Genomic DNA, 24,652 nt, shown 5'->3' with positions numbered 1-24,652 from the left:
CTTGGCGCTTCAGCTGTAAAAGTGGTGTGTCAGACTTCAGAGCACCATAGCTGCATGCACAGTTTTCTCTCTGGTATCCATAAGAACTGCCTGCTGGATCAGGCCAAAGGACCATCCAGCTGGCCAGATGCCTCTGGGAGGCTGAAGCAGTGCATAAAAACAACAGCTCTCCCTGACTTTGTACCCCAAAATCTGCTATTAAAAGTGCTGTTGCTTCTGAAGATGGAAGTTTCTTTTAGTTGTCAGACATCTCTATTCCTATTAGCTAGACCTTCTATAAATTTGTCTAGTCCCTTTCAAGATTTAAAACACAGGTCCCTGTCACCACCCTGAGATCCATTCCAAAGGAACCATGCTTAACCCATTGAGCCCCACTTTCCTATGCACAGCTTCTTTGAATGGTGGCCACACAGTTCTTACTACTTTAGGGAGGCCCATTACAGCGTTATGCTTCTTGTGAAATTTTGTTGCAGCGTAGCTGGTTCATAAACTGCTAACAATTGCTGTTTGTTCATTTTTCCAAAATAATAATTGAACACAGACAGTTTTAATATCCAGTCAACCCACATGACCACAAAAGCAGCTCCATTTGTTCCAATGGAAATTCCTTGTAACAATAGAAGAAATTGCTTCTGAGAGAGGGAGCTTTTAAAATGGGCTTACTTTCTCTCCTCGGGATAGAAGATTTGATGGTTGTCTCTTCTATTAGAGAGAGAAAGGGAGCGTTGACTGAAATCTAGAGAATGAGATATGAGAATGTGTGGGTGTGCGTGTGCACCCCTTTGGATTATGGCCAAAGGTTGGAAGTATGAAGTTGATGCAGTTCATTTCAGTGTAAGAAATTAAAGGGGTGGTTGTCATAGCAACAGGAAAGTGTTAGGTGCTTCATTGACAACACTCTGCTTTGATTCAATATTGTTAAACTTACTATATAGGTCGGCCTAATACATTAACAACAAAAATAGGTTTGAGTCCAATATGACATTAGAAGAACCTGTGTTAAAGTCCTCAAAAATATACCTTGTTGTAAAGGTTTACAGTGGTTGGTGTTTGCTTCTCATTTCAGATGGCAGAACGAGATATCACAACAATGAGAGAAGACCCTATGGCTTCTGGCTTCCACCAGAAGAGTCATCAGCCGAGGAACTTAGAAGCCGAAGACTTAATCGATTTGAGAGGTGGTAACATTTTTGAGGCTCAGCTGAAATATGTAAAGGGCTTCATGGCTGCCAAAACATTGGATGTCCTTTCAAATTTAAGCAGTCTCTATTTCAGAAAAGAATGTTTTCTGTAAGCCATCTATCAAGCTGTGTCGAAAAGTTGAACTTGTTTGACACATGCAATTCCAAAGTTGGAAAGGGTTGCTGAAAACTCAAACGCTTCTTAAAGGATTCAGTACACCAAGGACAATTTTGATGCTCTCTTGTGCAATTCCTCTTCCTATTCATTTCATTGAGAAGTGTTTTGGAAGTCTCAAGATTATCAATGCTTTATACTTCAGTAAAACCTAAAAAAAGATTCAATTATGCAGTTTAAATTCATTTTCAATTATTGCCTTCCTCCTCTAGGATCTTAAATATAGAAGTACTTGTTGGATTTGGAGAATACAGTGACTTGCTATGTAACCAACATTTCTCTTAAATGTGAATCAAGCAGAACAGCAACATAAAAATTCATCTGGACTCTTCAAGTCTTTCCTTTAAGATTTGGTGCAAAAGGATTTGATGTTAGAAAAGTTTTAGATGTAGTTTAGCTCTTCGAAATGGCAGATTATATTTGGTTCAGACTTGCCATCTTTAGAGCTGTTGGCTGGAAAGAACCCACCCTCTTTTGGTTCCAAGATCATTTAAGACCTACACTTTATGGAGGGTAAAAGTCCATTGTGGCTTTGTCTGCAGTTTCTTTGAATTTGGCTCTTTGCTTGCAGCATACCTTTTTTTAAAAAAGGTAATAAAGTAATAGTCATTGTATAAATATGCAAATATGCTAGGACCAGCACTTCATCTTTGTACACAGAAGTCCTGAACTTTGTATTTTTTAAATATATATATTGCCTTTGATCTTTTCATTCTCATTTGAAGCATATTTTGATTATGTTGGTAGAAAACTACGGGGAAAGTTTAAGTATTGATTTATTTAGATGTCAGAATGTAAGTTTTCTTATTGGCATGGTTCTATGCTTTTGAAACCTTGACACATCTACCTCTCTAAAGACTTTTGTTTGGGATGTATCCATCGATGCATGCGCACGTGCACACACACACACACACACACATTGTATCATGAAAAAAACAGGTGGATGTTAATGTGGCAGAAGTATAGTTGATGTAATGTGTTTGTTTTCTGGATTTCATCAGATCCTCAAGCAGAAATATCAAACATACAACATGCACAGGATATTGTTTTGCTAGGCTTCAATTTTGCATTTGTAATTTCTTTTCTCAATTTTATCCCAAGAGGAACAAAATTCAAAATGGTTTTGGGCTCTCCAAATGCTGAAAACTCTAAAGCTTGTGTGTGATTAGAGGATTAGTGGCACTGCCTTTGAATGTCTTCAGTCTCTGACAGATTTTGCAACCCACTTACTTTAGGAATATTTATCCTGTCTATAGTTGTATTGATAGTGCAAAGCTGCTTTTGGTCTGCATTCAGTATTACATGGTGCAGCTTATATACAAATGTTGTATTCTTACATTTTTTAAGAGCAGATAGCACTGCATGCTGCTTGCTATTTATATTTCTCCCATCTTGATCTTTTTGCTTTGGGTCAAACCAGATGTGGCATTAAATGTATCCTTGCATTTAACATGCACATTTTTAAAAAAGGCAAATAGCAGGTGTTGGGAAGCTAATAAGGACTGGGATTACAACAAGAAGAGAGAGGGAACTTAACCTTTTCTTCCCTGCTGTGGCATTGATGAAAAATTGCACCTCAAAATCTATTTGCATTGAACCACCCAGAGAGCTTCAAACCGCCCAGAGAGCTTCAGCTATTGGGCGGTATAAAAATGTAATAAATAAATAAAATAAAATAAATAAAAGAGAGTTCCCATTAGAGCCAGTGGGAAATGGGCATTTAATGTCACATCTACTTTGGGCTTTTTGATGAGGGTTTGACTGCATTTTGCCCCTTACGTTAGGCTTCACTAATTTTAAGTCATGTAAAAGTAAGAACCAATTGTACTATAATGAGGCCAAACTGTTTGCCATTGTGTACCTAATTCAGTGCAGTTCTCCTGCTTGTGGCAAATAAAACATCCCCTTTTTAAAGCAATGTTGTTTATCTGTTTCAGTGAAAGAGATTCCCAGAGCCTGAGGGTACCTTTCTTTGGTGCATGCTCATTCCAGGTTAGCCCTATGCAGGCATTTCAGTGAACATGAGTGGGTTGGGGAGCACACACACATACCCCATGCCCAATAACCCCCTAGGTGCCAGTTCCATTTTACACAATCAGCATGCAAGACTGAAGAGGGCTTCAAAGCGAGTACAGCTGAGTATACTTAACAGCTTCCCTTATCAGGGTTCTTGATAACAGGGAGTGCTCTAAGCATGTTCAGCTGAACACACTTACAATCTCCCTTCAGACCTTTGTACTAAACATTCAAAGGACTGAAGCGGAGTGGTGCATATAGAGTGGTGGGGATGGGGCTTGTGTGTGCTTTCCACCTCCCCACCAGTTTGATGCCATTGCACATTCAGCAGTAAACCTAACTAGAGCTCTTGCCTACAGTTCTTCCTAAAGGGTTGTGCCTGCGTGGTAGCCAGCACATGGTACTTTTCTCTGGTTTCAGTGCTGCCACCACACCTTCAGAATGGAGAAAGAAGACACAGTAATTGGTTGAACAACGGGCCACAATTTTTATTAGTTGACCCCATCTCATATGCAACATACTTAACTAATTCAAGCTAACCTCTCTTAATTTAGTGTATATGTATGCACTATGTATCAAAGTGAGAGCCAAGATACTACTTGCTTTGTGTTGATGACCCCTTCTGACTTCAATCTGGTATTTGCTCTTTACCACCCACACACCTAAAAAAAATGTCCCAAGGAGGCGCTATCAGCATCATCAGTCCCTTAGCCAGGAGCCCTTGGATCAGCAAAACAGTCCGTGTGCTGAAGGAGGCTCATCTTACTGGTAAGCCATGAGTGGTTGGTTGGTCTAATCTTCCCTTTACCATGCCGATGTCTTTGAGTGTTTTCTCTTGAGTGTATCAAAGCTACCACCAGAGGGGACAGCTAGAATGGTATTTGTGTTTATGCTATAGCATACTGAACACAACCAGAAATTATCCCAAACTGTTCCATGCAGACCAAGGAAAGTTGGCCATGAAGATCAATGGTCCCTTTCAATAATGGTCCCTGATTCTTGTGGGCTGCACAGGAGATTTCTGAACAAATATAAACTGTTACCCTATACAGGTCAACCCAAACAAACACCTTTCCATACAAGGTCTGAAGATTTTTCTCATTACAGCAATCTTAGATCCTTAGTTTGAGAAAGGTCCAAGTGACTTATAGCCCCTAAGCTGCATGATGACTTGAATATCATAAATCACAAAAGCAGAAGTATTTGAAACCTCCATCAACTTCCATTGAAGTAACTGAATGTCCTGAACATTATTATTTGAGACTTTGCTTCAGGCACCTAGTTCTCAGACTTCTTGCACTAGCACACCACCTGTGTATGTATGACAGATTGCTAAACCCAACAACAGGTTGTAAAACACATGCTGATCCAAAAGCAACGCATGATTCTGGAACTAGTATTTCTTTTTCTGTGTAGATCCTAAACTTCGTGTTTGCCACCAAAGCTCGGAAATAGAGCAGAGCCCATTTCCAGATGTTTCTTTTAAAGCTTCTTTTTGGAATCTGTGGTCTGTATACCTCCTGCATGATTGAAGTGAACACTAGTTCAAAAAACAAAAACACTATGTAATGTTTTAACCCTTTGATCCTCAAGTAAGAATGGAATTCCAATTAGTTTGGTGAGAAGAAACAGATCTCATAGGGGAAACATAAGAAAGAATGGTACTTATGGATGGCTCCATTTACTGTGTAAAATGGTATTTTAAAAATGTGCCATGAAATATTGTTGTTCATTCAAAGTGGAGAATAGTACTTCAGTGACAGCCTAAGCACTGATTGTGGAAGTTACCATGGTAACAGCACATTTGTCATGACAGCACAGCAAATTGGCATCTAAAGCCAAAATAAACTGTCAAAGCAGGAGTAGTAGCTCGGAATGCACAAACATCCATGCTCACTTTATTTTGCATGAAAGCAAAATATCTATTCTGTAGTTTTTCCTGTGCTACTTGTTAGCCCTAAGGCCTCTTTGGTATGCTTACATCGGTTACATTTAGTAGGTTGGGAGTGAGGAATTAATTTTCCTCCCTACGTGACTCTTGCAGTTATTTTTTCCTCAAGACAATTTTTGGGGAACTCATTTATTGTAGAGTTCTATTTATAGATAAGAACATAAGAAGTGCTATGCTGGATCAGGACGAGGGTCCATCTAGCCCAGCACTCTATTCACACAGTGGCCAACCAGCTGTCGGCCAGGGACCATGTTCCCCAGCAACTGGTACATGTAGGGTTACTACCTCAGGTGCTGGAGGTAGCACATGATCATCAGGGCTAGTAGCCATTGATAGCCTTCGCCTCCAAGAATTTATCCATCCCCCTTTTAAAGCCATCCAAATTGGTGGCCATCACTACATCTTGTGGTAGTGAATTCCATTATTTAACTATTATTTATTATTATTATTATTTATTTATTTATATAGCACCATCAATGTACATGGTGCTGTACAGAGTAAAACAATAAAATAGCAAGACCCTGCCGCATAGGCTTACATTCTAATAAAATCATAATAAAACAATAAGGAGGGGAAGAGAATGCAAACAGGCACAGGGTAGGGTAAACAGGCACTGGGTAGGGTAAAACTAACAGTATAAAGTCAGAACAAAATCAAGTTTTAAAAGCTTTAGGAAAAAGAAAAGTTTTTAGCTGAGCTTTAAAAGCTGCGGTTGAACTTGTAGTTCTCAAATGCACTGTGTGAAGTAGTACTTACTTTATTTGTCATGAATCTCCCACCAATCAGCTTCATGGGCTGACCCTGGGTTCTAGTATTTTCCACACCATGCATAATTTTGTACACCTCTATCATGTCTCCCTTTACCCTCCTTTTTTCCAAGCTAAACAATCCAAGCTGTTGTAACTTCCCTCATAGGGGAGATGCTCCAGCTCCTTGATCATTTTAGTTGCCCTTTTCCGAACTCTTTCCAGTTCTATAATATATTTTTAAGGTGTGGTGACCAGAACTGTACACAGTATTCTAAGTGTGGTCGCACCATAGATTTGTAGAAGGGCAGTATGATACTGGCAGTTTTATTCTCAATTCCTTTTCCTATAATGCTTAACAGGGACTTTGCCTTCTTTTCGGCTGCCACACACTGGGTTGACGTTTTAATTGAGCTGTACACCAAAACGCCAAGATCTCTTTCTTGTTTGGTCTGTCTACATGTTTGTTGACACTAAAAGAATTATAGAAGATTAGTGAGACAGGACTTGCCTTTGCAGAAGCCGTGTTGATTCTTCTTCAGCAGGACCTGCCCTTTTGTATGCTTACTAATTTTGTCTTTAATAATGCTTTCAACCAATTTACCTGGAATGGATGTCAAGCTAACTGGCCTGTAATTTCCCGGATCCCCCCTGGATCCCATTTTAAAAATTGGTGTTACATTGACCACCTTCCAGTCCTCTGGTACAGAGGCTGAGCTTAGGGACATGTTGCATATTTTCGTTAGATGGTCTGCAGTTCATATTTGAGTTCTTGGACAACTCTATGATGAATACCATCTAGGCCTGGTGATACACTTGCTCTCAATTTGTCAATAAGGTTGAGAACTTCATCTTTTGTCACCACTATTTGCTTCAGTTCCTCAGACTCCCTTCCTGAAAACAACAGATGAGCATGCTCCTAACTAGAGTCTTGTATACCAAATAATGTTAAGTCTATGCAAAGAACTGTTCATATGAAAGTGTAGTGCTGTGGCTTGAACAGGCTCCTTATTGGTGATCCAGGGCAATTAAGGAAAAGTATAGGAGTGTTGGCATCCATCCAAAAACTAGTACTGCTAAGTCCGTTTCACATAGTGTGTGTGTGTGTTTTAAACACATAATACTGGAAGTCCGTGGTCTCCATTGACAGAAGCTAAGGGAAAAGAAAATCTATCAAGAAGAATTGATATCCAAAAGAAGATTCTGCTTCCTGAACTGAAAATTTAGTGTAACTTTGCATTTTCATTTGCAGATCTTTACTTTCTGCATAGTGCTTTCCACTATGCAGAGAGGGTGAGGTACAACACTAGAAGGCTCTAAGTAAGGAATTTGATATCTTTAGGGACTTGCTTGTGTGCAGCTTAAGGATTGGCTCATCATCTAGAAGGAGTTTTATCAGCTGAAGTTCAATGAACAGGGTGAAAAGGGGAGTCACATTAAGATCAACCTTAAATATTCTAAGCAAGAGAAACTGATTTTTCCCCTGTTGTTTTCCTTTGGATGTTACTCATATACTTAAATCTGTTTTAGGCCCTTTGATTTCTTCTGGTCAGAAAGGGAGCTGACAGATTATCAGGTGAAAGGCCAATTATACCCATTGTGTAGTGCTGGGGTCTCCAGTATGGTGGCAGTGCGTACCAGTATGCCTGCTGACACTGTTCTTGGTGACTGCCAGGCTCCCTGTCCCCACTGGGTTTTATTCTAAGAAGTTTTATCATTAAAATTAACTGGGAAATTGGTGTACTGCAAAATTAAGTGCTGCCTTCCAGTGCCTTCTTTCTTTGGGTTCAAAAGAATGGTTTTGTGTTATGATGCTCAGACCCCACCTCTGCTTTGTACTTAGGTTCTTGGGCAAGTTACTTTTCTCTTAATCTCACCAGTTTTCCTTCTGGGAGGTGCACTACACTACCTCAGAATCACAATGTGTCCACAGGTTGAGGACCCCTGGTGTAGTGGGTCTGGTGATTTTAAGATTGCATTATAGTTTACTATAGAGTTGCACTACTGCTCAACAGCAATTTGGAAGAGGGACCAGTGGCTGTATTCAATACCACCTATTGCCTCCACTTTCCTGCAAAACAGCTGATCAGGGCATTTTAAAACGGGCTACATGCAGTCATTCATAGGTGCTCCCTGCACAGAATGTTGGCTTTGGACTCCTGTATCATCCTTTCTTATAGAGCGTGGGGGGGGTGGATTGTTGATGGAAGACTGCAATAACAGTGCATCAAGCAAAAAAATATAAAGTGATAACAACACAAAATGAAAACATGAAGGTATTCAGGCTGGCATATTGGTGACCCACCTGTGTAATAAGAGAAAAAATAAGTTCAATAAACCATCCGCCCTTCAACAGACACCATTAGCAAGAGGCGTCTTTATATAATCTCCCCACAAGGGTAAGAAAGCAGAATAGCTGCAGATGAACCAAATAAGTGTAATTGCCTATTCTCACCATGGATTGTATTCAACACATTTTCATATCATGTCTCTTCCCATTGGGTACTTAAATGTATCTCTGTCAAGAACAGGGAAACTTGTTCTTGGGCGTTTTCTTCTGTATTTCCAGAAATAGCTGCAGTACGATTTAATGCTCTTCTAATGCTACAATCCTATATATGTTTACCTTGGAATAAGTCCCATTGAACTCAATGGAATTTACAGTGCAATCCTATACATGTTCTACTCAAAGGTAAGAGTTATAGCAATGCTTGGTTAGAGTACAATAACAGTTGTTGCTTCAGTGTAAATCCAGTTACACTGAAGTACTCATTGTTAAACCAGTTTAGCCTTCTTGACTTCAGTCAGTTAAGTGCAAATCATCTCTGAATTTGGGCTACTTTTCTCTCAAACTGACAGAAAAATTGCCACGGCTGCCATAGGAGGTAATTTGCAATAAAAATTCAAACAAATCCTAGAGGGGTTGAGTCAGCCCTTAGGGTTCTTAAAATACAGACACCTCAAATGGCAAGAGATTCATGTGGAAAGAAAGTGAAAATAATTCACATAGGATTGGTAAAAATGACTAGGGGACACTACTAAAAAACGTTTCATACTGTTATGTAAACTGATGGTTAAAGATCATTCAAGAGTTTCTAAAATGTTCCATTCAGAGCAACCTGAACATCCCATGCAACCACATGGGCAAGTTAAGCATGACTTCGTTCTCGCAGTTGTACAGCTACACGTTCCTGGCAGCAATTCGCTTGAGTGTGGCAAGATAAGCTGTGCTCATGTGAGTTGCATCTGTGGTTGTGTGGGTCAGACCTAGTAAGAATAATGTTTATTCTTTATAAATTGCCTCAGTCATATAGGTCCTATATAAATATTAGATGAAAAATATTGAAAACATAAGACAGGACTTACATGCAGCCTTATGATTTATGCAATAAATAAGAAGGAAAGTCTGTAAGCCACAATAAGGCCAGATCCTCACCTTGTGTCAAACCATTACGAAAGTGTAATAAAAAGCAAGCTATAACACGATGAAAGTGGTATATGGAATGTGGATTGCGCCCCAACAGTTCTCAGTGCACTTCAATTCTTTTATAAACCAGTAGTGTAGATCTAGCGCAAGTGTCAAAACCTCAAGCAAAAAGATGAATCAGGAGGACTGAAGAAAGGATTTCTTTTTAAAAATAGAGATGACCAGGTTTGAGACTGGTTTAAAAAAATGGGGGACGGACCATAGCACAACCTTATACACATTTGGTATGAGTCCCACTGCATTTCTTACTCCTAGATAAGAATGCATACAATAGCAACCTACATATGTGAAGAAAGGCTGGGAGAATAGAAGATACAATATTTTTTAGCCCATTTACATGCAAAGGCGCAACAGCTCTATTCTGTAAATTAATATGCCAGGTAGACTTTGGTTCCTCCATGCGGCTACATGTCCAAGCTGCTCCCCTGTGGAGCAACTTACAAACATCTCAACCAGCCCCTTGGAAATGATCAGTCAGTATATGTAGCCTTTTTTGTGGTTCGGTTATGTAGGTTTGCAAGTAGAGTACTGTGATTCAGATTGTATCTATCCTCTCTGAACAGAAATAATTAAGTAATTTTTCTCCTTCTGGTTAAGATACGCACCGTAGCCAAGTTGGTTATTGTTTCTGTCCTAGGTTGCCAGATGAACCCCAATTTTGAGGGTGCCAGTACCTCTTTGGCACATGTGTTTTTGCACCCATAGTTACTACCAAACAGAATTAAGGCACTGCTTCCATGAAAAATTACTGAGAACTGCACTTGGTCATTTTATTCACATCGTATGTGTTTATAGAAGGAATATTTGTGCTCTCACCACCAGAGTTTAGCAGCTGCAATCAATGCAAAACATACTGACATCATTCAAAAGTCACTAAGCTTGATTCCAGCAAAGTGCACTTATGAGTGTAAAACATCACATATATATATATATATATATATATATATATATATATATATATATGAATAAATGCCTTGAAATTGAATTTAAAATTTATTTATTATTTATTTATTTAAAATATTTATATCTCGCCCCATATCACTAAGATCTCAGGGCGGCGTACAGATAAAAACATACAGTATAAAACAATAAATATCCACAGTTAAAAACAAATTAAACCATGATCCAAGTTAAAACAATATATAATTTATAAGCAATAGATACAGTTAAAACAATGTGCCAGTGAGTTTAACCATAAAAGGCTTTGTTAAAAAGCTATGTTTTTACTTTTGATGCTTACATTTTCTGAGATTTCCTCCACTCCAGAAACCTCCACCATTTAACTTTCATAAGACATTATAGTAGATTATTTTCTTAAATTCACTAGAACTGACTTAGTCTTCATCCTTTGTCTCCTGTGACATTGTCTCCATGTAATGTAAGGGAGCCTATGTTAAAATGTAGATTTCTTTGCACTGGTATTCTGAAGCTCTTGCTCCAAGACTTTCTTTGTAGTATATAGTATACCAAGTTGGGGAAGGCCAGACTGGTACTACCAAAATGCAATCCACGTATGTTCATCATGGATCACTTGAAAAAGAATTGAAGTTGGTGAAAAAGCAACTTCTTCTTGTTGAGCAGACTTCACGCATGACCCCTATTGCTCATAGAGTATCTTTCTCCTAAATAAACCAAACACTAGTTGTGGCCAACTTAAATGGAGTGCATGCCATAACACACCCAACATTCCTTGAAGCTGGTATTTGGGCCTGTTCAGACAACACGCTAAGTCAGAGTTAGGTCTCTAATCCTTTTGTAACAAATGGTTAGTGAGCATGTTTAAACTGTGGCTATGTAGCCACCATGGTTAGGAATGGTTCACATGACATTAAGCATTTTGCTCAAAATGCTTAACCACCGTGGCTTAGAGTGTTGTCTGAACAGTGTCATAGTTTGCTATCCATCAGAGCTGCAATTGATAATTTGTAAGCAAGGGTAATTATTTTGTCTCAGTTAAGTTCATGGTATTCTATAGAAATTTCTCCACTTGTTTACATAGATCACGGATGGTCAACTTGTGGCTGTCCAGATAATTTGGCCTAAAATTCCCATCAGCCCTAGCTGGCCTTCCAATGGGAGTTGTAGGTCAAAATATATGAAAGGCCACAAGTTGCCCACTCTTGATATAAATGCATCTCCCCTGTATTGAAGAGAAAAAATAGTTTCACATGGTGCTCTCTCTGCTTCCACTCAATTCAGCAGCAAAAAGTAAAACCAAGAACTAAGGAGTTGGGAGCTGTGACCCTTCCCATCTAGTTGGCTTACCTTGGCAGGCAGAGGAGGAACAAGGTTCCCATAGAATGGTGAGCTTCTGACTAGCACAGACATGACACCTGTAAGTGTGGCTGCACTGAGGACATGGGGGAAACAGCAGTGTCCACAATGTACCTGGCTTAAAGGTATGGTGTAGATATGGCCAAAGCCTTCAACGGTGTTCCACATTTTCAAATAAAATCCAAGAATTAGCACCATTTACAACAGGAATGCAGAACCTCAGGCTGAGTCCCAATCCAGCCATCCTTAGTTCCACAGAAGACCCTGCCCCTTGTCCTGTCCACTGTCCCCCAACCATTGATCACTTGGTGTTTCCCTGGCTTTTGTGCAACTTTCCCCCCATTCTAAAAGTTTGAAAATGCTTAAAATTAAAATACGGCAGTATTTTTGGTCCTGCCCACCACTGGAACGCGCCGTCCATTTACAACTTACGGCATCCCCTCTTTTTCTTTCTGGTAAATGTTCAGGTTTTCCTTTAGCCATATTTCATGCAGACCTGACATCTACCTACATTCCGGCGTTGTTCTTGCTCTTGTTTGAGAGTCCCTGAGAGAGGGGTTGATGTAAACTGTAACTCTGGGTTCACTGTAGTTAACCAGAAGCTGTACTCATTGGTAAAAAAATGGCATGTTCCCCTCTGACCCTGGCATTCAATAAAGGGTGCTGATCTGAAGTCTTCAAGGCAGCTTCCAGTTGATGTGAGGGACTGTCCACCTCCCTGATCACCAGACCCAGTGTGCTGAAAGGAACAGGCAAGAGAGCTGTAAGGTACCACTCATGCAACTGGGTATCATGCATTTTTACTCAGAAGTAAATCTCACTGAGTTCAATAGGAACCTTGCAACCTCAAGCTACAGTCCTAACCACTGTTACTCAGATGTTGGTGAATGCAGTGTGACTTGCTTACAAGTAAATTTATTTTGGATTGTAGTGCTGCCCAATGAGCAATTATTTGTGACTGTTTGCCATGGTTTTGGCTCAAGCCTAGTATCACAGCATTACACTCACCTACATGCCATCGGATTAAGACTAACACAGAGAACTATTAACAATATAACTCCACTATTAAACTGAGTCAGGTAAGGAACACGGAGAGGTACTTGGCTCCTCCCAGATATGTAACTCCTCCCCACAGGCAGAAAGTAAAAAAAAAAAATACATAGCAGAAAGAATTGATACTTTTGCTATAGCTACAGGGGAAGGGGGGGGGGACAAGAAAAAGCCATAGAATTTTTAAAATTCTGTACTGGAATTTTATAAGGTGGGGAATTAAGACTGAAATTACCAGAGGCTGGGGTTGTGGGGGAGAATTTATTGTAGCCTATGTGTTATGTCCAAATAAATATTTAATTCTAAACTTGGATCTAATTGTTGGGTGACAATATACTCAAATACAAGATGATTTCATCAAATGATAATCTGAAAGAATGAAGAAGTTGCAAGTGAAAACTGCAATTATCATGTGAACAATTTGTAAACTCATATCAAGTCTCTATGATGACCTAGCATTCCATAGCCGGCCTAATTAGTCTTCAGTCTTACCATTAAGAACGAGTAGCCTATCCAAAGACTTCTCCAGTTCAATGGACACGGAGGAATGGTTTGATCTTGACTATGAACGGCAACAGCTTGCGCAGGAGCTTCACATACAGCACATCTACTAATGTAGGGCTGTATTTCTTCATCAGAGAGCGGCATCATAGGCAAAGGGGCTGCACTTGAAAGCCAGTAGGATTTATCATTTCGACTTGCATAGTAGCAGACCTGGTTGATATTGCAATAGGCAAAGGGCATGGTGCTGAACACAGGAAGACAAGATCCGGCCAGGCCTAGAACAAAGGGAAACCCACCAAAGTTTACTAATCCAAATAGTAAAAAAGTTATTTAAGAATGGTTAAAAGCTAGTCTTAATTCATATCTCATCCAAACATAACCAGGGAAATGATTGATGCATAAGGCTGTTTGGTGAGTTTACACGGTCACGAGGTTTCTGAACATTGCAACAGGAAAAGCTCTTACCCATAGGAACTTTAGAACAGAGGTGGACAACCTCAGGAGGTCATTTTTGCCCTCCCCCAGATTCCCCCTTCGCATGCCAAAAATGGAGTGGGGGAAATAAAATAAAAACAAAATGGCGTCCAGAGCTGCTACAGAGCACCAAAATCAAGCAAGCTCCACAGCAGCTCCACTAGCTATTATGTTTGAAACAACAACAAAAGGGGAGGTTAATTTTTTGTGGGGAGTATCTCTGAATTTTGGGGGAGGTACTGCAGGGTCTGCATGTTGCCCACCTCTGCTTTAAAGTAGGAATTAAAATGAGTATGTGATAGAAGAGCACATGCTTTGCATGCAAAAGGTCCCAGGTTCAGTTAATGGCACCTCTAGGCAGGGCTGGAAAAGATTGCTGTCTGAAACATTAGAGAATCACTTGCAGTCAGTTTCAATAGTACTGAGATGGACAGTCTGAGTCATGGGGGGGTGGAGGGGGGTGGGGATGATAGCTTCCTATGTTCTAAATGACAAAAACTACCGTTGGAATCCTGAGAATTTGCTACTACCTCTGATGCCTAGAATTCTGCTGGTGGCACATGAACAAAATCCCTTGGAGGAAATATTAAGGATATTAACCGTGAATCCTGAAAGTACACACATTCTAAATTACTAGTTTTTAAACTATTGCAGTTGCACCATGATTTTAATGTCCTCTCAATTTCTTTGATAAAATCAAGTATGCTTAACACTAGCAAAAAAAGAAAGAGTAACTTGCAGATTTGCTCAAGCATATATATAAAGAAGTCACAGTAAATGAAAAAAGCAACCCACTGCCTTTGCCACAAAGAGAACAAGCAAAAGGCTGCCTTTGGCATCCATTTTACACCTAACCAAGCTGATCATGACGGTTCCAGCAGGAGAGTGGAGACAAGAACCTCTGGAGGGAAGCAAAGGTGGAGCTACTCAAACAGTCCCCAAACCCATATTTTTGTATGGGTGCATGTGCTACAGTTTGCAAGGAAAGGCCCCAGCTGGTCACATTTGACATCTGCCTTGGTGATGTCAGTTTCTAAGTGTATTTTACAGATATAAAATTAAATGGCCAATTCAAATATTGGGCCAGTTCACACATCACAGTAAGCCATGTTGAAAACAAGTGATGGAGGTTTGGTTAATTGCTCACTAAGCTACTCTGATGCTGACAGACAGTGGGCCTGTTCAGACAACACGCTAAGCCATGGTTAGGCCACTAACCCTTTTGCAGCAAATGGTTAGTGAGTACATTTAAAACCATGGCTATGTAGCCATCATGGTTACAAATGGTTCACATGACATTCTAAGCCAAAATGTTTAGCTCAAAATTCTTAAGCACCGTGGCTTAGCGTGTTGTCTGAACAGGGTGAATAAGGCACTTGTCAGCTTGCCATAGATTGTTTCCCCTTCATCCTCCTGCATGCATCCAAAAGGTATCCCAGGGCCATTTCTTGCACAACTCTTCTATACTCCTGCTGTGATAAAAATTCTCACTCCCTACCATTTCTTGCTTTGCAGAGCACCTGTGTGGACATATATATGTCATATTTTCCGAAGGGGAGGGAGCTTTACCTTCCTTTTTAGGATGAGGTCGCTGAAGGTTTTATTTTTTTCTTTCTTTAATATTTTTTTTAAGCCTCCTTGACAGCTCCTTGCAGCCAGGTGGGAGCGATGTTCTTCTTCCTAGCACAGCTATGATTTCTGCCTAACTGACTTACCTCTGGGTAAGCGTGCACAGCCAAATTTGGGAACATGGTGATTTGGGAATGGGGATTTAGGCTTTCCCCCTCCTGTTTTCATGCCGAAATCCCCAGCATGGGGATGAGAAATGAAAGGGGGAAAGCTTAAAAAAAAAAAAAAAAAAACTCCCAAATTGCCAGGTTTCCAAACTGGGGCCATACATGCTTACCCAGAAGTAAGTCAATTATGCATATACACATAGCTGTGCTAACTCAGCTCACAAGGGGGTAAAGCCGATTGCTGTCAAGTGAAGCACCAAACCGGAGGAGGAGGGACAGAAGGCACTGTGAGAAGCGCTTGGTTTTTTGCTGCTCTTGCCAGGCATCTCTGTAGCCCTTTCAAACAAATCGGACAGAAGCCATCATCCCAGGTTTGCACATCATGACAAGCCACTCTGCAAACAAGCCACCCTAAACAACCCAAAGACAAGCCATGGGTTCTCAGGGTGGTTTGTGCATGGTTAGCAACCTACACTGAAGCCGCCATACTGGGTTCAGATGTCACAATCCATCATTCTGAAACAAGGATGACAATCCACCATGGGTTGTTCTGTCGTGTAAACCGGGTCATTGTTACTGACAAGGCACGGCACCCTTGTACCTACCACCTCAGAATTTCATATACGGGATTTTATAATAGAAAACACCCCAACCTTGATGGAGATAAACAGCTCTCAAGTACAATGATTTGCAGCAAAAGCACAAATCGCAACATTTTCTTTCTTGAGCAAAAGTAATAGTGCAACACTCACCAAGATCCTGATTATGGGCTTTCTCCTGCCCTTCAAGATACAGCAGGCTGTATCCAGTCCATAATCTTGGCATTCCCTCTGGGCAAAGTGGTTCTGTGTCTGATTGACTATGAAGAACAATCAGGAACCCACCAGCAGATCTTGTTTCAGGCCCTGGTGGTCCTGGCATCCCAGTTTGGCCTGGAAGACCTTATAAAATGGAGAAAATATAGGCAAATGATGTCCCATTTAATAGCAGAAACCCATTTCTGTGTCAAAGGGATGCTTTTTTCTTCTTTTGAGAATAGGTTTGACTGATGAACAGAAGATTCTAGCCTCCTAGGCTTCCATTTAAACAGAAAAACGTGCTAATTTGGCCATCATATTGAGTGGGATGGCAAGTTACTCAGACAACTTCAGACGTTGGTGGTCAAAACTCTAATGGCCTTAAGTTTTTTGCCATGATGTTTCAGAGATGCAAACTGAGCTACTGGAAGCAGGTTCAATCAATGGTTTCAGCCAAAGGCCACAACAACCAGTATAGAAGGTTAATAGAATGATTTGCAAAACTAGTATTTTCCAAAAAGGATAACAAATGATTTTTCATAACAGAATACTTACCCTGCAGCCCAGTGTATCCTTTTTCTCCTATGTCACCTTGATCACCAAAAGGTCCTGGTGGCCCAGGCCTGCCACCCTGACCTGGCTGACCTAAAAACCCTTCTTCTCCTTTCTGTCCTGAAATACAATACATGTGCCGGTAAAAGTAACTATATTTCAGCTGTATCACAAAACTAACATTAAACAGGTGAGGACTGATTCCTGAGAGGTAATCAAGGATAGCTTCATCCTTCTAGAAATTATTCAAAACAGTTGTCTCATTTCTTAAAACAGATACTGATTTTTTAAAAAAATGTTTCACACTCCATGCTCCAGAATTCTCCAATTTGATTTGGCAATTGAACTCTTAGTACATATATCCATATGAAATGTAGAAATAGCAGAAATAAAGTCCAGCAGTATATAAAACTATCAATGAAAGAATTTATGTCCAAAATTCCTCTGCTTTGAAGTTCCTACATTGCTGATAGAAGTCTGGATTAAATTATATTGGCATGACAAATATTTAAACACAATATTGTACACAAAAGATATCTTGCTTTTTCTGATCTTAAGACACTTCAGAAATGAGATGCCAATTAGCCACAAAATAAAACTCACATCAATGGAATGCTTTTAGATTTATAGCTAGATTGCACTCAGAACAAATAAATGCCAGTCACAACAACTGAATTTATGCTTAAGTTTTGCTTTTGCTAAAATCCTATGAAAAAGTATCCTATCAATGAAAATTTTTAAATGGGCATAAATGATATGATTAGTAAGAGGTGTGTTCTTTAGGTGTGTGACACAAATGGAAGTCAACATAGAGTTACGCAGACTTTCCTGGGATTGATGAGCTAAAAGATTTCTTAGGATGAACCATAATAGATTTCCTGGTGACTTTGCCCACATACATTCCAGAGTCACAAAATCTTTACCTGGTGGACCAGGGAAGCCTGCTGGCCCTCTTATTCCTACAGGACCCGGTGATCCCCTTGGGCCTAGCACACCAGGAGGCCCTGGAATCTTGGGACATGAGTAATCAACTGTTCCAGCTTCACCTGGATCACCTGAAATGTGCAACAGCATGAAAATAGAGTTTAAATAGGAGAAATGATGACACTCAGAAAAGATGAAGTTGGTAGGCAGAAAATTCATATAGGCTCCAACTGATTTGTGGAAGTATTCTTATAAATGAGCATTTGACAAACTAGCCCTTTATGTTGCTGTATTTTTTAGTGCAAAAGGGGATATAAAATCTCTTAAATAAACACGAGAGGAAGAAAATGAGTGTAATGTGATTGGCTTACCACATAACACTATGCTTTTGCTGCTGCACTAGCATTTGAGCTGTATGAACAGTACTGGAGAAGAATTTTGCTGTAAGGCAAAGGTCTTGCTGTGGGGAAAAGACAGTTAACTCACTTTTTTATTATTAAAAAGGGAATTGTGCATTCCAATGCTTCAGAATAGGACAGATCTTTGAGTGTGGAGGAAATATGAAAATTAAGTAAGAACTCAATTATCAGCTGGTCTTTACTTAGGGTGTGGGGAATAGCCTATTTATTCATTTTTGGGCATGAGTGTGATTGAGAATTTCATGATGCTTCTAAAAGCATAGTCCACCTGCCTTAGGAATTTGTTAGTACTGGGTTGTGACACCCATATCACCATTATGGGGACTATGGGATGTTTCAGGCAAGATTTAGAGCAGCCTCCAAGTGTTTTGGACTACAACTCCCATAATTCCTAAACATTGGCCATTCTGGCTGGTGCTGACCGGCATTGAAATCCAAAACTATTGGGATGCACCAGGTTGGGGAAATCTAATTTGGAGTGCCATTAATTTCTTTGGTACCAAGGTACAGATGCAGCATGCTTGTAAAGGGGATGTTGTTATTAGCAATTTGAACCAAGATGAAGACAAAGATCTGAATGTAAAGCAAAATAAACAAGCACTTTGAGAAAATGTTTTCTAAAAGGCACTCATCCTTTTGTAGCTTACCTCTGCAACCTGGTGGATTGAATGCCGAGAATCGGATCATGACAGCCATTTCCCATGCAGGAAGGAAACACGCACCATGCAGACAGATTAGTAAAAGAACGCAACAAGAACCATAATAGCTTGCACACACAAGGCTGGCCAAAGGCATTTTCTTGTCTGAAGAAGCAGAGAGGCAAATGGCATCCCATCCCAAACTGGCAATAAAAGCACAATAGGCTGAATCTGGACTCAGTCAGATTCACTCTAGAGTAGACCCACTGAAATCAGTGGAACAAGTAAGTGATGACTAACTCAAATATAATTGATTTCAATGGGTCTACTCTAAGTGTGACAAAATCTGTCTCCAACCCCATAATAATAATAAATACATTGAGGACACAATCCTATGCATGTTTAGACAGGAAAAAAAGTCCTACAACTCCCAGCATTCCCCAGCTAGCCATGCTGGCTAGGGAATGCTGGGACGTGCATGTCTTTTTTCTGTCTAAACACACATAGGATTGCGCCTTAATAACTAACAGTTTGCTGCCCTTCATCATGCTCAGTTTCAGCTGCCTGTGATAGCTCCACGTAATGGTAGGACCAGCCTAGGGCATGTGGTACTGTCTTTCATCCTAATATGATTGTGACAAAATATATGAGCATTCTGTCTACCTTGAATGAATGACTTGGAGGCCATGGCTAGACCAGGCCTATATCCCGGGATCGTCCCGGTACATCCAAGCGACAATTACAGGATTATGCCTTTAACATAGTATGCCTTTATTAGAAATTAGTATATAAGTACATGAAAAATAAAGATTAATGGCTGAAAATTCAGTACTATTCTTTCGAATGCTTTTCAGATTTTTCACAAGTATACAACATCTTAATTTCTTTATGAAACATTTAAACAGGCAGAGTTTTTAAAAAATCATTTTTTTCATGATTTAGTTGTTTCAGTTATTTAATAGTGTAAGACTGAGCTGAAACAGGAGGTGCGTTCATGAACATTGTCTGATCTTCCCCATTGTCTCTTTAACTGTTAATTGAGGCAGTGAATGGCAAAGAACCTGAGCAAAAAATTAAGTTGGCTTTTTCAGGTGTTTGTGTTTCTGGGAAGGTAGGGGCTCCCACAAAGTGCTGGAAATGTGTCCTCCCCACCCAACATCCAGCTCTGACCAATCATATTCTTCCTTTCTTTCTGCAACAACTGTTTTGCAAAATAGTGTGAGTATAAGAGAAGAATGGATGTTCATCTTTTTTTAATGTGAAACAATTCCATATATCTGCATCTACGTAATATCCTTATGACACAAGTTTCTGGCAAATCAATGTACAGAATTTAACATAGAATTTATACTGCCCCAGTAGCATAACATGACAAGTTGCATTGTTGTACCAATGCCATCAGTGAACTGGACAATGTGAGTTAGGATGCTACAACCTCAGCACTACTGGCAACACCTCTTCAGATGTGACATATATAATTGTCTTACATGAGTGGAGCTGGATTCAGCAACCTGGAGGGAGAACTCAGGACGTAGAGGTTCTCTACATTAAAAAAAAAAAATCTTGCTGCCTTGCCAGGGCTTTCTGCTTCCACTTTCTTTCTGGGATTACATTTGGCTCAATTACACCGGCGGTCACGTGGTTTAAATTAAATACTTTCTCTTTCTGCATGCTCCATTCACTTTAATGAAATAGTGTCATCTAGTGGCAGAATTATAGTCCAACGCCACTTTACACTGGGCTGATTTTGTGCTTTTCTTTTTTAAATAGCTTATTATCTTTGTGATTTTTAAAAGTGAGATGGGGGGGGGGAGTGCATGAGACATCCTGGAGGTTGATGAGGTCATCTAAAGAACCTGCACACTTCCATGAGTGACCAATCATGAGCGTGAATAAATCGCTGATGAAGTGCTTAACTGTTGAATCCTAGTTGCAGAATAGATCTGTTCCATCCACCTTGCCTAGGATGCTTAATGTGCCAGCCACAGCAAAGCAAATCTATAGAACTCACATGTCCCCTCTCACTGGATGTGTGGCTGGATAGAACTTTACAATGTTATGGTGAAGTATGTAAGTGAAGATTTAATAGCCATCTATACTGTGGCACTGGATGGTAGCATGTAATTGTGAATTCAGAATGGCTAGCACATACAGGAAGGACTGAAATATTAAGAATTACCTTTGGGACCCACAGGACCAGTTGGTCCTCGAAAACCTTGATCACCAGACTCACCGGGGGCACCAGGGGGCCCTTGTGGGCCAGGGTTTCCTATTGGACCTTAACAAAGAGATAATTTGAATCAATGCCACTCTCCCCTTAAAAGAAATTAAGAACATTATTTTACTTGACTAACACATGCTAAACCAATAATCTCAAACCATACCTTTTGAGCCATCTCTTCCGTGATTTCCTGGAATACCTTTAGTTCCAGGTTTCCCAAGTGGACCAGGAACCCCAGGTGAGCCAATAGTCCCACAGTCACCTGGATCTCCTTTAACAAGAATAATATTTCCCGGAAGGCCAGGTTTGCCAGGAAGACCTGGAATAAAAATGGTTAACAAATGTATCACGGTGTCTTAAATCATGTACGATAGAAAATGGAATATCCACAGGCACCTATATCCAACAAGGAGAGTGTGCAAACCTCAGAAGCAGGCTTCTGTGCGCACATCCCCAGAAGGAAACATGAGGAATGTTGTAAATTCTTGTTCTCTGAGTGGTTAGGTAGGTAGGCAAGCAGAAGACATTTGGACTGATCATAGGAACATAGAAAGCTGCTTCATATGGAGGCAGACCATTTATCCATCTAGCTCAGTCTACACTGACTGGTGACAGATCTCCAGAGTTTCAGAGAATGGCCTTTGCAACCCTATTGGATGCCAGGGAATTTAGGGTGATCCAATTTTACACAGGACAGTCCTCTGTTTTGGAGAGCTGGCAGATGACAGTCCTCTGTTTGAAGGTGCCCTCTATTTGAGGGGATGTCCAGTCCAAGTCTGCTTTAAACTCAAAGAATGCTAAGGAGGGAGGAGCCTTGAAGTTGCCTATAAATGCACCTGGAATACAGACTGAGCAGGCACATAGTTCACCTAGTCAGTCTTCTCTATGACGGTGAGGTCTAGGCTTTTCTATTTAAATTAGCTATTATTTCTAAATTTGCACCTATATGTATACATCTACATATACAAATGTTACACAAATTGGTGTCCATTAATCCTCTTTTTTGTTGATGCATTTCCTCCTTTTTGGTGATGAATAAGTGGCCATACCACCAGGGATCAATACTAGGACCTTGTGCTTGCAAATCCTGCTCTTGACCACTGAGCTATAGCCCTCCAATCTGGACCTTGAGCTCCTCCTACCTACTTTAGGAGGGGCTGGTAGACTATGGCTGCTTTTGGACACCACAATAGTCAACAGTGGGTTCATACTCAATTCACAGTTGGTTATTTTTGTGGGTATTCCTCACACATTCAGAGAAATAATCAACTGTGAGTTGGTTATAAGCAACTGTGAGTGGATTATTAATCTATGATGCATTTACTAACGTGTCCCTTACCTTCCCTCCTCCTCTCAGTCCTCCCACTTGTAACCCATGATACTTCGCCACCAAAAATAGAGTTTTGCCAGCTTGAGTAGAGCACCAGCTGCCACTTTGACTGTTCTTGCCTACCAACTCTGTAGCCAACAAAAATAACCAACAGTGCCCTCCACATGACACAATAACCAACGGTAATTTAAATAACCCATTCTGCACATCATTTGTTATTTGCGAGGGTTATTTTGACAAGATAACCTACTGTGGGTTAAAAAAAAATCCCGCCACACAACATGATCATAGAATCATAGAATAGCAGAGTTGGAAGGGGCCTACAAGGCCATCGAGTCCCACCCCCTGCTCAATGCAGGAATCCACTCTAAAGCATCCCTGACAGATGGTTGTCGAGATGCCTCTTGAATGCCTCTAGTGTGGGAGAGCCCACAATCTCCCTAGGTAACTGATTCCATTGTCATACTGCTCTAACAGTTAGGACGTTTTTCCTGATGTCCAGCTGGAATCTGGCTTCCTTTAACATGAGCCCGTTATTCCATGTCCTGCACTCTGGGAGGATCGAGAAGAGATCCTGGCCCTCCTCTGTGTGACAGCCTTTTAAGTATTTGAAGAGTGCTATCATGTCTCCCCTCAATCTTCTCTTCTCCAGGCTAAACATGGCCAGTTCTTTCAGTCTCTCTTCATAGGGCTTTGTTTCCAGACTCCTGATCATCCTGGTTGCCCTCCTCTGAACACGCTCCAGCTTGTCTGCGTCCTTCTTGAATTGTGGAGCCCAGAACTGGACGCAATACTCTAGATAAATAACCCATCGTGGATTATTGTGTCATCCGAACACAGTCTATATATTCTTTCTTTCTGTCTGTCTTTTTCTCCTACCTGGTTCTCCTACCTTTGGACAAAAACCTTTGGAACAGCTTACAAAGTAAAAATTTAATAGAAGTTAATTATTTGTCTCTGATTGTATTGGTAAAGCCCACCACTGCACACAAGACCCTGTCTGGGACACCTCTAGCATATATAGAAGTGGCTTCACTCTAATTTTGCTGATTCGTTATTGAAATCATACACACACAAAAAAGTACCTCTAATGCCATTTAAGCCAGCAGGGCCTTGGTCACCTGGAGGCCCAGGATAACTGTTTTCAGAAAGTTGACCCATAGGACCTGTCGGCCCAGAAGCACCTCGCTTGCCTGTAAGAAGAATATTTAATGTGCTATATTATATTTTAAGAGTGGAGATAATGGGCCTATTCAGATGACACGCTAAGGCATGGTTAGGCCACTAACTTTTGCAGCAAATGCTTAGTGAGCATATTTAAACCGTGGTTATGTAGCCACCATGGTTAGGAATGGTTCACATGACACACTAAGCCACAAAGTTTAGCTCAAAATGCTTAACAACCATGGCTTAGCATGTCATCTGAATAGGGTCATAAAAATGTTTAATATCGACCAATGTGAAGCACTATCGGATTTTAACACAAGAGTATCTTACCCCAATGTTATGTAAACTCCAGCTTCAGCTTGTGTTTGTATTGCAGAACTATTACTTTCCCCCAGCATTATATTTACTTAAGAAAATGCATTTTTTCCTCTCTTGCAACATAGCTTTAATGATTGCCATGTGGAATGTGGTTGCATGCATGGTTATCCTAGAAACCTATTAGCTATTATGTTATTAATCATTCATTCATTACATTTCTATACCACCCAATAGTTGAGGGAAAAGAGGGGAAAAGCACGAAAAGGCTATAAGAAAAAGAGTCTACTAGCTCTGGTGCTAAGAAATGTCAAAAGAAATTTCTTTATTTTTATCCGAAATACAAAAATATAAAAATGTTCAAAAAAAACCTTTCAACCAAACTTGTACAAACTTGAGCATTGTACAAGCTTGGTCGAAAGTTTTTTTTGAACTTTTTAATATTTTTATATTTCGGATAAAAATAAATTTCTTTTGACGTTTCTTAGCACCAGAGCTAGTAGCCTCTTTTTCTTATACACCATGCAATAGCCTGAGCTCTCTGGGCAGTTTACAAAGACTAAAAACGATTAAAAACCTATTATATATAGTATTAAGAAACTATACATAAAAACATATAAACTTTACATAAAAACATATAAACAGACAGCACACACAGAGACACACATTTAACTAAATAATTTTAAACCATCAGT

The 24,652-nt window shown here is 40.1% G+C and overlaps 2 protein-coding genes across 2 annotated transcripts in view; one reads left to right on the top strand and one right to left on the bottom strand.

The window, feature by feature from the left end:
* The window catches only part of RHBDD1 (rhomboid domain containing 1), a 32,850-nt gene extending 29,576 nt beyond the window's left edge, over nucleotides 1-3,274 (top strand). The window contains exon 7 of the mRNA XM_063132206.1: nucleotides 1,067-3,274. Within this exon, the coding sequence (XP_062988276.1) occupies nucleotides 1,067-1,185 (119 nt within the window). The 3' untranslated portion in view covers nucleotides 1,186-3,274. The remainder of the gene's footprint in view (nucleotides 1-1,066) is intronic.
* Nucleotides 3,275-10,658: 7,384 nt separating this feature from the next.
* Nucleotides 10,659-24,652, bottom strand: part of COL4A4 (collagen type IV alpha 4 chain) — an 80,222-nt gene continuing 66,228 nt past the window's right edge. Inside the window, exons 40-47 of the mRNA XM_063132195.1 lie at nucleotides 23,561-23,668; nucleotides 21,309-21,464; nucleotides 21,104-21,202; nucleotides 17,867-17,998; nucleotides 16,947-17,063; nucleotides 16,347-16,535; nucleotides 13,373-13,659; nucleotides 10,659-12,569 (exon numbers count right to left, since the gene is read on the bottom strand). Coding sequence (XP_062988265.1) covers nucleotides 12,306-12,569; nucleotides 13,373-13,659; nucleotides 16,347-16,535; nucleotides 16,947-17,063; nucleotides 17,867-17,998; nucleotides 21,104-21,202; nucleotides 21,309-21,464; nucleotides 23,561-23,668 — 1,352 coding nt within the window. The 3' untranslated portion in view covers nucleotides 10,659-12,305. The remainder of the gene's footprint in view (nucleotides 12,570-13,372; nucleotides 13,660-16,346; nucleotides 16,536-16,946; nucleotides 17,064-17,866; nucleotides 17,999-21,103; nucleotides 21,203-21,308; nucleotides 21,465-23,560; nucleotides 23,669-24,652) is intronic.

Source organism: Elgaria multicarinata, chromosome 8, assembly GCF_023053635.1.
Source record: "Elgaria multicarinata webbii isolate HBS135686 ecotype San Diego chromosome 8, rElgMul1.1.pri, whole genome shotgun sequence".
In the NCBI taxonomy this organism is placed as follows: domain Eukaryota; kingdom Metazoa; phylum Chordata; class Lepidosauria; order Squamata; family Anguidae; genus Elgaria; species Elgaria multicarinata.
This window is presented reverse-complemented; position numbering and strand designations above follow the sequence as displayed.